The sequence below is a fragment of the Balaenoptera physalus genome, assembly GCF_965194825.1.
Source record: "Balaenoptera physalus genome assembly, chromosome: 4".
Classification (NCBI taxonomy): domain Eukaryota; kingdom Metazoa; phylum Chordata; class Mammalia; order Artiodactyla; family Balaenopteridae; genus Balaenoptera; species Balaenoptera physalus.
In genome coordinates this window covers 87,685,268-87,699,153 of record NC_138891.1, presented here as the reverse complement: position 1 = coordinate 87,699,153, position 13,886 = coordinate 87,685,268, and the positions used below count along the sequence as shown (strand labels likewise).

The following is a 13,886-nucleotide window of genomic DNA, read 5'->3' as shown; positions in this document are numbered from 1 at the left end:
GGAAGCCACAGAGCAACAACAGGAATTGGAAGGACCTACGGCCATCAAAGAAAGGCCGAAAGTCGTGACTGGTGTTGGGTCACAATTAGTGAGCCTTTTTTATATTAAAAATGGAGAGTTTTTAATATATGGGGTCATTAGTATGAAATGACTGAATAGAGTCACAAGCTGTGTTTCACTTACTATTTCATTTTTAATTAAATGTAGTGGTTGCATTTCTGCACAGGATGCTTTTGAAAGTTCTGTGAATGGTGATTACGGGTGTTTTAGTCTTAGATGTATACTGGGCTATAAAATCAGGAATTGTCTAGTGAGAATTATTTGTTTTCATATTGGAATCATTCAAGTATAACCAGTATGTCTGAAAATTTTTTTCTGCATAATGATATTTAGGAACGGGAAATGGAAGCCAAGAAACGAGCTCTGGAAGAAGAAAAACGACGCCGAGAACTCCTGGAAAAACGATTGCAGGAAGAAACCAGCCAGAGGCAGAAGTTAATTGAAAAGGAAGTAAAAATAAGGGAGAAACAAAGGGCACAGGTTGGTTCGTCAATCTGGATGGATTGGAGTAGGTTGCCCCCTGGTGGTCGTTTTTCAGAAGACAGTCATGCTATGTCTGAGGATACCTTTGGTTGTGCTGCCTATTAGCCCTTGACATGTAATGGCTAAGAGAAGTGCATTAATGGGCAAAAAAAATGTGTGTTTATTTCAAAACCCACTGGGAACTACTAACAAAATGACATTTCTCTTTAGTTATACGTGGCACATTTTGATTGGAGAGGCACTTTTTCTTCTACCCATTTTTTTTGGAGTATATTTAAAAGGAGAATGTCTTCTTGAGCAGCTTTGAAAATGCAGCTGGATTCATTACTGAAAACAAATACAACACCCAAACTAAGCTGAGAAAGAGAAGAGAGTCTATTAAGACATCTTTTGGAAGCAAACACTCCAGAGCAGGATACTTTTACCAGCCTGGTTTTTTGGTGGTGGTGTTCATGTTTTGGGGTTTTTTTTCCTAACCACTGTGTTGTCACACGTTTCCCCTTTGCTGCATCAGTCCACACACATGTGCACAGGATTCCTGAACTCGAGCAAAACTCAGGAAAACCATCCACTTTGTTTGACTTCCTATCTCAGTCAGCAGAGTCTGAGTCTCTGTTCTTGTCACTAGAACTGCTTACATAATGTATGTTTTCTGAGAAACTAAAATAAAAATTTAAGTGCCATGTAATTTAAAGTTCAAATCAGTTTTACCAAAGCTTACTAGACTTAATAGTAAAAGGTACCAATTCCCTTATTCCTCACAGTTGCTGGCAGTCTGAAGTACAACAGTTGGAGACTCGCCTTAAGACTTCATGTCCTTTGAGGGCTCAGTAAATCTGTGGCATCTGTCTAACATCAAAGTACCACAGAATCAAAGGCAAAATAAAGGAAAAATACAAAGTAAAACTTGTTCATTTTATTTCATTATGCCAAACCTCTGTCACATTTTGATTTATTGTAAAGGTCATCCATGCCTGTTTGATACCTGAAGCCAAAACCAAAAGGCACAATTCTATTTTAATCCCAATTATAACTTTTGCTTCCAAGTGTATGATTAGGTTATTTTCCCCCAGGGCAAAGGGGTGGGGTAATTTAACAGGATAAAATAAAAGACTATTTTAGAAATACTACCCGTGCAATATGTGCTTCCTAGATTAGATGAACCTCTACTCCAGCCATAGTAAAATAAAAGACATCTATGTACATCTCTTCAGTGTCTCGTCCTGGACAGTTCATTGGGTACAGCTTTGATTCCACTTCTTACCTTATTTCAGCTTCGCTTTTCAAAACATACATCTCTGCCTTCAATTTCTATCACAGGGTGTATGCAAGCCGACATGTACATACATCCTTGGGGGCTGGACTTACTAAATAATGTTCAGTCAATTATGTCACGTCTGTGGTTATTTAAGGAGAACTGTTGTTGAGTTGTGGCAGGGAGAACTCCTGGATACGTTACAGAGGAGGAGTTCTCATCTGTAAGGAGGAGCCCAGATAACTTCATGCCTTATTTCCCTGTGTTTTTAAGTGCTAAGTACCTCTGTTAAAGCTAAGGTAAATGACATGTTTCCATTTTCTCATCTGGCCATTTCAAGGAATAGAATCTGTTGGCCTGAGTTTATCCACATTTTCCCCCCCATACCATAGCATCCTTCTTAAAATGCCATTCGCTTTTTAGATTCCAAATGACAATGTTTAGCTTAAGTTCTCATAATCACATGGACAGTTTAACACTTAGGCTTTTCAGTTCACTTTCACTTCTAAACACCTGTGACCTAAAACAAGACACATAATTAGCTATAGATGAGATGGGCTTGTGCTTTTCCAGGCTCGACCTCTGACCCGTTATCTGCCTATCCGGAAGGAAGACTTTGATTTGCGCAGCCACGTGGAGACTGCTGGCCACAATATTGATACCTGTTATCATGTGTCAATCACAGAGAAGACCTGCAGAGGATTCCTCATCAAAATGGGTGGAAAAATTAAAACTTGGAAAAAACGTTGGTTTGTTTTTGATCGGAACAAGCGCACCTTCTCTTATTATGCAGGTGGGTGATAAAAAAAAATCTGAGTGATATATTCAAATCAGGAATTCTCTGTTAAAGAACAAAGGCAATAAAATTCAGAATAAATAATTAGAGTGATAAGTAATAGAATTAATGGCAATATTAGCTTGATAGATGTATATTATTTTCTATTCAGATTATATGGTCCACCTGATATGAATTTCCTCTAGAAATAATAAAAATTATGTTATTTAAAAAGTGTGAGTTAGTCTATTCTAGTTCTGAAATAAGCTCAAGCCCAAATAAATATTAAATGGAATTTATTTTTTAGACCAAAATATTATCTTTTAAACCATGAAATCAGAAAAAAAAAAAGGTTTCTATTTATTTCTCTATGGTCATATGCTCTAAAGTCACACACAATTAGGCAGCTTAACTGACAGTCATTCAACTGTAGTTTATATACTAGAATGACAATTTCAGCACAGAGAGTAAAGCTCATCAGTGAACTAGTGAATAAGTAAGTATTTATTAAGTGACTGGAATATTTTTGGATTCTGTAAATGATGGATTATGAGAACCATACCCTACTGAATCTTCTGTAAATACAGGAGTATTTGTGTAACCGGTTTACTTATTAAGAAGCCCCTTATTTACACGTAGATCACATATGAAATATGTCCATTAGCAGCATAAGAATAGCTCTGCTCTCTTTTCAACTGCTGAGTAAGAGTAGAATCAGACTAGAGGTTATGAAGAGACCCTGCCTTGGGGTGACTGTATCAGCATTTACGAGCATTGTTGGGAATTGTTACAAAGTGTATCAAGGTAATAAAAAATAACAGTCCAGTCATTTAATCTGTAGTGTGAGGTCAGGATATGTTTATGAAGAGGGGTGTGAGCAGCCAAGAAGCACGTGGAAGAAAGGAAACACTGGCAATGGAGCCCCAGAATCGGGGTGAGGAAAGGGCAGGGGGTGCATGCCTTTCAGTTAGGGGCTCTTTGGGTGGGGTTCCAGTTGCTACAGGGGCGAGTGGCCTGAAGTAAATGGTCTACTAACCCTCACAGGTTGCCTCTCTTGGGCTTTCTGACCTTGGGTTTTATAAGAATCCAGAGACAGTCTCTTTAGTTAATACAATAGAAAAGATGCCTATGTAATAAGAAATGCCAATTTAGTGTCTGCAAAATGCATAAACAAAACTTTGCTACGTGCTAGTCTCCAAAGACAACCTCAGCCAGAATTTTCCAAAAATAAAATTTTAAAATAACTCAGACAAAACAGCTTCACTCTTTTCTGCTCCTTTTCTCTGGGATTTGTATTTCATTCTTATGCTTGTATTTTTCAGATTCTTTCTCATATCTGAAGTGCCCTACAAACAAAAGTTTTCTTCCCCAGTTTTCTGTCTGCTTTGAAACACTGACAAGGTTTACTTTTATCTCCAGATTTTATTTTACCTCTGTTTCCAAAAAACAAAGTATTATTGTTTTCCCATGAATTCATTATTGCAGGACCTTTTCCACCAAATGTTTGAGAGACACATTGACCTTCTCTTTCACAGAAACTGGTGGAAACCCACCAAACATGGTATTAATTAAAACAGAGTTTCCCTAGGAACTAAGTCTATATAATGAAAGTAAGTCTCTTCCCATCACAAAAGTTCTACCTTTTCTAACACTGTTAAGCCTGAAATATCCTTTCAGACTTTCTCCATTCTTTTTCATGTATGTTTCAGTCTATATAGGTATTCTTTCTTCTTTAATACAGTTAGGACCAAATTATTCACTCTGTTCATACCTTTCTTCACATAACAGTATTTCAAGATTTTTCTCTTTGAGCACATGCAGATTTACCTCAGTCTTTTCAGTGGCTGTGTAGTAGATTGCAGTGTACGGCTGGTCTAGAATTAAATCAGTTCCCTATTAAAGCTCCAGCAGATCTTTTGCAGCTTGTGCTCCAACGAACCCAAATACACGTGCAAATGCACGCGTAGGTCTTATACGATACAGTTTTAGAAGCAGAGTTGCTGAGTAAGAATTCTGGCATTTTTCATTGTGTATGTTTTACCAGTTGACTTCCAAAAGAGACTTTCTCATTTGCGTTTCCAGCAGCAGGGTACGATAGGGTCTCTTTCTCTGTATCCTCACCCATAATTTTGAGATTCTTTAATGTGCTTGCATGAGCTGTCATCCCTGCAGAGTTTAAATTACAAAATGTCTCAAGAACATATTGGTGTTATTAGTCACCGCAGAGTGATGCTGTTTGGTTGGTGGTTTGGTTGTTTGTTTTTGTTTTGTTTTGTGCTCTGTTTGGTTTTTACGGCAAATCTGACGAAATCTTTGGAAGCAGTTTGGAAAACGTTGCACTGAAAGGACATTAAATTATTGACATGCAACTCCGTTGAGAATAGGATGAAATATCAAGTATACTAGACAAGAAATTTGATAGGAAAGAAACATAAGTAGGATATTATTTTAAATTAGAAATCAAAAAACACACTTGTTACAAATTTCATTGCAACAGAGCTGCATATCAATATTTTCATTACAACTACTGTCTTGGAGAATGTGGGGAAATAATTTATCTTGATGTCAGTGGTGTTTACACTTTGCGTGCTAACCTGACAGTCAGTATTCTGGGTTACCTTTTGACTGCTAATTTGTGAAGAGCCTTGAGTAAAGTCACTTAGTCTCTTTTGTTTAGGGTTGCTAATTCCAACCTTCTTGTTTTTTTTTCTTTTTTCAGGATAGAGTGCGGCTAATGTACTAACCTAGGTTATCTTAATTAATCTTAGATAATTTAAATGCTAGATAAATATTTGAATGATGATAGTTATAATGAAATTATAATTTTTCCTGTCCATCAGTGGTGATAAAGTATTTGTTTTAACACTCATCTACCATTGCAGACAAGCATGAAGCTAAATTAAAAGGAGTAATATACTTTCAAGCCATTGAAGAAGTATATTATGATCACCTCAAGAATGCTAATAAGGTAAACATTGAATTTCAGATTCCTACAACTTGAATGCATAATTAAGTAGGGGAAAAGGTATTTTTTGAATTCTAATTAATTTCGATTTGTTATTCTGACATGATAGATATGATCAGAATGGTGTTGGAAAAGTAAACATAGAAGTAAAGTAGTTAGTGCAGCTGATCTTTTTGTGGAAAAATAAATCATGACAAAATGAGAAAATACTCTGGATATATTGGTTTGGGAGACCCTGCCAAGTAACTCTTTGCTAGGCTTCTAAGAAGGAGCTACTACCTACTTATGAGGAAGATCATAAGGAAACATCTTAGTAGGGCTAAGAATAACATTTATTGAGCTATTTTTAGCACGCCCACTATCAGCTAGATACCCTGCTGGAGCTTTACAAGTAGCTGCTAAAACGATTGGTGAGCTCACTGTGAGAGCTCTTGTGCGGAAAGGCCAGAAATATGGTCAATCTTGAGAAAGGTGTTGAGGGCGAGGGAATAGGTTACATTAGAACAGAAGTAATAGCTACATAGAAGCCTTCACATATCTCTGTGTTATATTTAATGTTATAATTTCAAGATTTTGTTTTATGTTCTTTTCCTTTTAGAGTCCTAATCCATTACTCACCTTTAGTGTCAAGACGCATGACAGAATCTACTATATGGTGGCCCCATCGCCAGAAGCCATGCGAATCTGGATGGATGTAATAGTTACTGGGGCGGAAGGTTACACTCACTTCTTGTTGTAGTGAACTAACGCCAATAGTCCACTTCAGGGCAGACTGCAATAATTTCTGACAAGAATAAAGCCATATTCAACACCAGGTGGAAAGACCCAACAGACCCATCCCTTTAACTATGGATACTCAGAACTGTTTTCATATCAACAGGAGGTCATTTGTAAAAGGAAAAGAAGGGATTTAATTCAAAGATTGAGCGTAAATAACTCAAAGCTTGATCATAAATAGCAAAGAATTGAAGCGCCTAGGAGAAAGAAAATACTATTTTGGTAAATAGCATCACTTATAGGAACATTTCTTATAAATTCTTTTTTATCAATTGTTGATTTTGGTGAAATAAACTAAACCGTTTACAAATGTCTATATGTACTTGGAAAATATGAAATTATTTTAGCACCCAAATCATTGGCATTGACTTTACTGGTAATCAACTGGCTTTTTTGAAAAAGGAGTATTTTGCTGAATGTTATTTTATAAATATAAGCAAATAAGGGCTTGGAAGGGAATATATTGTATGAGGAGTTTGGCCCTACGTTTAAAGTACTACACCAAAACCAAAGACTCGATATCACCTCTGTTTAACAGTGGTAGTTTCAAGTGATGAACTGCAGTTAGTGTTATTCTACATTTTAAAATGGTACTTTGATGCCAACAAGTGCCCAGGAAGTTGACTTTGAAGAATCACCACCAGCATAAGCTACTGTACCTATATAGCAAACTACTCTTTGTAAAAGAAGAACAAAAAGCTGTGTGTTTTTGGAAGAAGCAGTCTTAGACATTCTGTCACATTGGGCAATTTAAAATAAAGAGAATACTTAGGAGCTATTTTGATGAAGATTTCTCCATTCCCAGTACTGAGAATAAAGGCAACCAGTAGCCGATTTTCTTTATATTATCTGATTTCTCTTTGCTGCAGCCTCACATGACATAACTATGAAATACAGCTGTTTTCACCAAAGAACAGACCAATTAAAATCCTTATTTACAGAAGTATTGTGATTCCATTAAAAGGCAAATGAAGTTCAACTTAATGTACTCTGTAATGTACTATTTTATTATGTATTTTCTTTACAATTAGCCTTTGTTTTTTAGAGTTAAATTAATTTTTGTTGAATGAAATGACTTCAGGAAAGTCCTTTTATAATGATTTTCAAATTCCATTTATCCTGGTTTGTCATGTTGTGTGCATTTGTAAGTATGAATGTACTCTTTCTACGCTTTGGCAAAAGAATAGAAGCAGAAAATAATGACATTACTTACTAGTACAAGCGAAATGATTAGATTAGAAGTGTCTGTAAAATCTTTGTCAGGCCTGCCTGGGTACAATTTTTTTTTTTTTTTATTTGCAGTGGTTTGTATACATGTTGCCAATAATAAGATTTTGCAACTGGATGACACATGATTTTACTTGAACAGTGAAGGACAAAATCACAATTGCAGAAGACATTTTTATAATCTGTTTTTTCAGAGGTCACCCCTAAACCCTGTAATGAGAGTGAAATACAATTGCTAAACTTTTGTTGGTTAATGTAAAGATATAACTTTTCTGAACTGTACTTTACCTTCTTCATAGGATTGTAAAGATATTCTAATCAACTTTATGCCTTGCATGATATAGTAAACCTTTCCAATATGTGTGTTAAAATATGTTGAGTTTGGATTAAAATATTGACCAGATTTCACATTTGAAAATAAACTCATCTCTCATTAGGAAGTCACCCATTGGTTACATGACAGAGGATGGATTAATCAGCAAAAGTCCATTGTAGAATCGACATAAAGGTTGTTGTGTGCTAACATTATGACTTGTAGTTTATAAACTGAAGTAATCAGAAATATCTCTGGTCACATTCCTGTTGCTAACAAAATGAGATAACCCCTGAGTAACCTGACATCTTTTTGTCTAATTGCACAGATGCAATTACTACTGGGGATTGAAGGACTGTGTTTACCTATCCTTCTCTCTGATGGGGAAAAAATCATGCAGGTATGAAGTTAAAGCTCTAAGGCTTTACTTGGTGGGGACATCATTTGTTTCCCTGAACAAGGAAGCAGATTTCAGAGGAAGAAACCGCCCTCTACAGTATGTCCTTTCACACCTGTCAATGAAGGCAACATTGACAGTAGGTTAACGGAAACAAATTTGTCTACTTCAGGCCGATTGCTGTCAGTAAAAGCATCTTCACTTGAGTCTAGCTACAATTTTTCCTATTTTGTTATACTGATGAAGGTGGATGGAGAAAATGGTCCATGGGTTTCCCTGCTTTTTTTGTGCAGTGCCTTTCCCACTATGAGAACAAGTAAGATTTTTTTTTTTTCCCTGCACATAAAATGCAAGAAGACCTGCAAAAATAAAGGGACGGAATATGGACAGGAATGATTGAGAATATTTGCAAATATCCAGAATCATAGGGAGAAGTGTTTATTGTTAAGATACAAAGGATGCTGAAGTGATGTGCATTGGGCATCACCTTAGTGATTTTAGTCCCTTTAGAGTCTATAACAGGCTTAATGGAGAACTAGCAAAATAGCTCAGCAGCTTTTGGAGAAAGTTGCTAAATCAAGCAGCTGTCAAGCAGGTGTTTCTGGCAATACACCTCTCAAGAAAGAAATCTATTAAGTTTGTATTTATCCAACTTTTCTAGTGTGTTCTAACGGGACAGGTTCTCAAGACTCCAAAGATAGGCTGGATTCACTGTATCCAGTATTAAACCAGCTACAGTAACTTTTAAATAGAAGACAAACAACAAAAAAAAACCTAGTCCTTACTTGTTGATGCTTGAGGCCTCCAAGAATTGCTTTGAAGGGTGTCAGAGCAGGAATCCAGAAACCCTTGTACCACAGTTTATTCAACCATTAATTGGCCATTCCATTTTTTTCTTCTGTTTGCCTCTAAAAATGGTGCTCTAGTAGATAATATGCATACGTATAAACTAGTATTTTCTATAGGATAGTCACAAATGGGGGCCATTGGGTCAAAGGGCATGAAAATGATGCATATTTTAAATTGCCATAGGTGGTCAGGTTACTTGACAAAAGAGTTTGTCAGTATACCCTCCCACCAACCATACATGAGTGCCCATTGCCCAGCTTCCTTGCCGGAAAAAAGTTAAAAAGAACAATAGTTGTTCTTTTTTAACTTTTGCCAATCTGATGGGTAGGAAAAATGGCATGGGTTATTTTTTTAATTCCAATTTTTCAGTTAGGTTGATCATCATGTTTACATATATGAACTGCCTATCACAGCTGTTGGCCAATTTTATTGGAATTATATATTTTTTCTTATTTCTAGGAGCAGGGCGAACAGAACTATTCAGGTTTTATTCTTCTGTTGAGACCGTTTATCTACTGGAATTTATTTTTGCGTATAGTATGAGACAGGGGTCAGGGTAATTCAACAGTCAGGCATACAAAGAGCTAAAACAAAGTGAAAAAGGGCGAAGGAGCGGCGAATGTTCGATTCCACTCCAGGTGTTTATACAAGCTGGATTAAGGTCAGATCTTCGAACCATTTCCGGTACAGGTCAAAACTGTCAAGGGGGTGAGAACTACTTGTAACGCAGCAAACCTTAGCACTTTATGTTTCAGCTCCCTACCGTCATCGGGATGATGAGATGGTTTCCTATCTAGGAACGATGGGTGGGGTTCCTCTCCTCGCTTCCAGTCCTGGAGTATCTACCCACCGAGAAAGCAGCCTACCGAGGGCGCTCAAAACATCCCAAACTCACAGACCGAACCCCCCCAACAGAACAGTCCAACCGCGAAAGGCTGGGAAGAGCGACGACGCTCTGCGCATGTGCGCTCTCCGGGGGTCGAAACTCGGACAGGCGCCGTTTACCAAGTTGCGTCGTCCAGCGGGCGGCGCATGCGCAAGCTCAGTTCTGGGTGCTGTGCGTGTCTCTGTAGGTCGGCGCGGGGCGCAGGGGCCGTTGGGAAGATGGCGAGGGTGGGTCTGGGCGCTTGGGTACCTTGTCGCAGGTTGGGCCGGATGGCCGTCTCTTTCGGCTTCCACCGTGGGCTCAGCACGTTACTTGCACCGAAGGCCGAGCGGGCGCCACGGTGGCTCCCAGGTCAGTGTCCGAAAGGTTGGAGCAGGACGCGTACTTCCGAACATCACGGATTCCGTCAGTTCCTGTGCCATGCGTTTTTGGCGCCCCGTTCAGAAATGCTCTTCCCCGGTTCTCAGTACCCCAGTTCTAGGCGCTTTCGACAATTCTGGTGAAGGCTGTGAGGAGAGCTCTGCCGGGCCCCGGGGTGTTCTGGACAGCCCGGGCCGTTAGTGGCGTTACGCTCTGCAGTCTAAGGATCCTCTCTGCCCGCCTCCCCTTTGTTAAGCGCCAACATTAGGAAACATTCAGATGTGCATCTAATGCGTTTGATTATTAGTTGCTTTTGCTTTTCTTTGCTGGTTCTAAAGGGTTTACAGATCGTGACTGTTAAGATGCTTAGACCTGCCCTCCCTTGACTTGAGCGATTTTACAATATGAACATTTTCTTTGGAAAAGTTTAAACGCCGTCATCAAGCCTAATTTCTAGTTTTTTGGTTTTGTTTTGTTTTTCCCATGATCGCAGCCCAGTAAAAACCGTAGTCGTTACTCTACAAAGGAAACTAGAATTTGGACGAAAAATTAGAGCCCCTGAGTATTTCCGTTCCTTGTGCTTGATTCTTCTCCGTCCCACCCTACCTCCACTCCCAGCCCCCATGTATATAGTCTGTCTTTCTGAATTATGTCTTTTTATTTTTATTTTTTTGTTTGGTTGTTTTCACACCCTTGCCAGACAGCTGTCAGATGCATAGTGCTTGGAATGGGAATTGTCATGGCAAATACCCTTTGAGTTAAAAATTTTAAGCATATTATCAGTTTAACTTACCTTTAATTGTACACAACCAAAAGGCTGTTATATATCTGTTTTTTTAGCGAAGTATAGTATGTCATTTCATTAACTAGAATATGATACTCTTTTACTATTTAGTGAACATTCATTGAACACTTATGCCCCAGGCTTTGAGCTAATCCTTACACTACGAAGATCATTCACGGATATAATGTTAAGAACCTGACCACTTATAACTCACCAAGATTAAACAAATTGTAATTATGGAGAATTTCCTGTTGGAAAGTAATATGAAAGAGAGGATAGGAAGGAATTTTGGAGTGCTAAGGAAATGGGAAATGAACATTTTTGCTGCTGCAATCTGTCAACCAACATAACTGGCTCCTACTAGCCTTGTTTTTCACTAAATGTTTTAAATTTGGCATATTTCACTATACATTGAAACTCTGAAACAGGATTACATATAAAAGGGATAGCTTTAAGGGCTTCAATTAAGTTTTTAAAAAAATCAACTTCTCAAATCCAAACTGAGGAAAACTTTATTAGCTCACATGAAAGAGACTGAGAAGTTTTAATTAGCCACAATAAAGTAGAGAAAGGTTTCATGTGATAAAAAAGAGATTCCGTTGGTCCAGAAAAAGACTGTTAAGGGAGTACACAAGCCTAGTTTCTTTGGAGGGAGAAAGTGGGATTATAAATGACTTTTTTTTTTTTTTTAATATCTTCCTACATTTTTTAAGAGCAAGTATTGACTTTACAGTAGGGAAGGAACTTTAAAAATAATGAAATGGAACAACCTTGTAAGGTTTACCCATTGTGCCTTTGTACTTGCACTAAGATTTGTGTGTACCATTCACAGAAAACGAGGCCAACAAATAAAACACAGTGATTGGGAGTCCTATGAGAAATCTTTTTCCAAAAATGGTATTATCATGCATTTATTCAAGGTTACTTATAAAGAAACTGCTCATTGAACCCACCTCAGCAGATATGGAATCATCATTGGCTGTTACCATGGCCCATGATTTTATGGGTGGAGAGGGAATCAGTAATAAAAGGGGCACAGCACCTCTACCTTTGAAACAACTTCCCAAGGGCAGACCAAACTTGTTTCTCCCCCTCCCCACTAAAAAGTAGAGAATGTGAAACCCCTTAAACATTAAAAAAAATTTTAAAGAAGACAAATCTCACAAGAAAGGGCTAAAACTAGTGTAGGTAAATCTGAATGTTGATTGATACTATTTGGGACAGATGATATAGCAGCAACAGAAAAACATTTTTGACAAGTCTGTCTGTCTTTTGTTGCCTTCAGATTTCCTTCTCATTGTGTATTTTGGAAGAATCATGATTGGACCTTGCTCAGAGAAGACACTGATTGTGACATGATTTTAAAAGATACCATGCACAGACTTGTGACTTTAATACTTCACATCTGTATTTTTTTTCTATTAAATGGAAATAGTATTTGACATCAGTTTGATGAGTTAAGAAAGTTAAGATTACAAATATGTATGGTTTTCAAAAAACTGTGTTTGCAAACTATAGTTTATGTTTTGTGTACTTTGTTTAGCTTGCAGACAAAAGACCTCAATCTCTTTCCTTAGTCGACCAGACCTTCCAAACCTGGCTTATAAGAGGCTAAAAGGCAAAAGTCCAGGAATTATCTTCATCCCTGGCTATATTTCTAATATGAATGGTACAAAAGCACTGGCGATTGAGGAGTTTTGCAAATCTCTAGGTCACGCCTATATAAGGTAGGAACAACACATTTTAGAGAAAATATTACCATTTACCGTGGCAGTAGAGAATTACTTCTGCTCTAACCAACTGAAACAAATGCCAGCATTTTTATAGATTAATTTATTTTAATGGTCTGTAAACTTTCATTTGTGATTTAAGGTTCTTGTAAAGTGCAGCCTTTAAAAAGCCTTTTTTATAGGTCTTTGTGGGGAATTCCTTGGCGGTCCAGTGGTTAGGACTCCAAGCTCTTACTGCTGAGGGCCCAGGTTCAATCCGTGGTCGGGGAACTAAGATCCCACAAGCCACGCTGCCAAAACAAAGCAAAAAACCAAAATAAATAAATAAATAAAGGTCTCTGTGCCACACTGACAATGGTGGCAGAAAAAAACTAGTGGTAACTTAGCTCTTTAGAAACAGTATTCTAACATGACAACAAACCAGTATACTAATTGGCTTTCTTGTAATCTCATAATTATATTGTGGTTTTCCTTTGGGGACTTAAGGACATTTATTTGACCACTGTTTATTTCCTTTTAAAATATGTAGTTTAAAATAATATATGTGTTTAAAAGTATTGTAAAATTAATATTGTATAATTCGCATTTCCACCGAGTTTCTTTTCTTTCACTTCTGTAGCCTGAATATGTATAAGCATAAATAAGGATATGTGTTGTTTAACTACTACTTGATTTCACAGTTCCTAATATTTCATACTGATAATTATTTTACTAAAATAATGTGTTTACATTGTTATTAGATTTGTTTACTTATAACAATCATTTATTTAGTGCCTGATTTGCCAGAAGAGATAGTATGGTTTAGTAAAAAGAGCGCTGGCCTGGAATTCAAGAAACATGGGCTCTAGAATTAATGCTAGCAATAACTGACAAGATGAGTCAGTTAATAAATGCTGGACCTATTTTCTTCATCATAAAAAGGAGAAGATTGGACGAAAGATAATTTCTGAATTCTTTTCTAGTACCAGCAACCTAAAAATCTATTTATCTGTTTATCTATTTATCTAACATTCACTCAATAGGTC

At 37.4% G+C, this 13,886-nt stretch overlaps 2 protein-coding genes across 18 annotated transcripts in view; both read left to right on the top strand.

Moving 5' to 3' along the window:
• PHLDB2 (pleckstrin homology like domain family B member 2) overlaps positions 1–6,629 on the top strand; it is a 228,114-nt gene extending 221,485 nt beyond the window's left edge. For all 17 annotated transcript variants that reach the window (XM_082460130.1, XM_082460141.1, XM_082460129.1 and 14 more), the window contains 4 exons: positions 394–540; positions 2,372–2,591; positions 5,456–5,541; positions 6,137–6,629. In XM_082460130.1, the coding sequence (XP_082316256.1) occupies positions 394–540; positions 2,372–2,591; positions 5,456–5,541; positions 6,137–6,277 (594 nt within the window). In that variant the 3' untranslated portion in view covers positions 6,278–6,629. The remainder of the gene's footprint in view (positions 1–393; positions 541–2,371; positions 2,592–5,455; positions 5,542–6,136) is intronic.
• Positions 6,630–8,098: 1,469 nt separating this feature from the next.
• ABHD10 (abhydrolase domain containing 10, depalmitoylase) overlaps positions 8,099–13,886 on the top strand; it is a 10,778-nt gene continuing 4,990 nt past the window's right edge. Inside the window, exons 1-2 of the mRNA XM_082460982.1 lie at positions 8,099–10,338; positions 12,675–12,858. Coding sequence (XP_082317108.1) covers positions 10,134–10,338; positions 12,675–12,858 — 389 coding nt within the window. The 5' untranslated portion in view covers positions 8,099–10,133. The remainder of the gene's footprint in view (positions 10,339–12,674; positions 12,859–13,886) is intronic.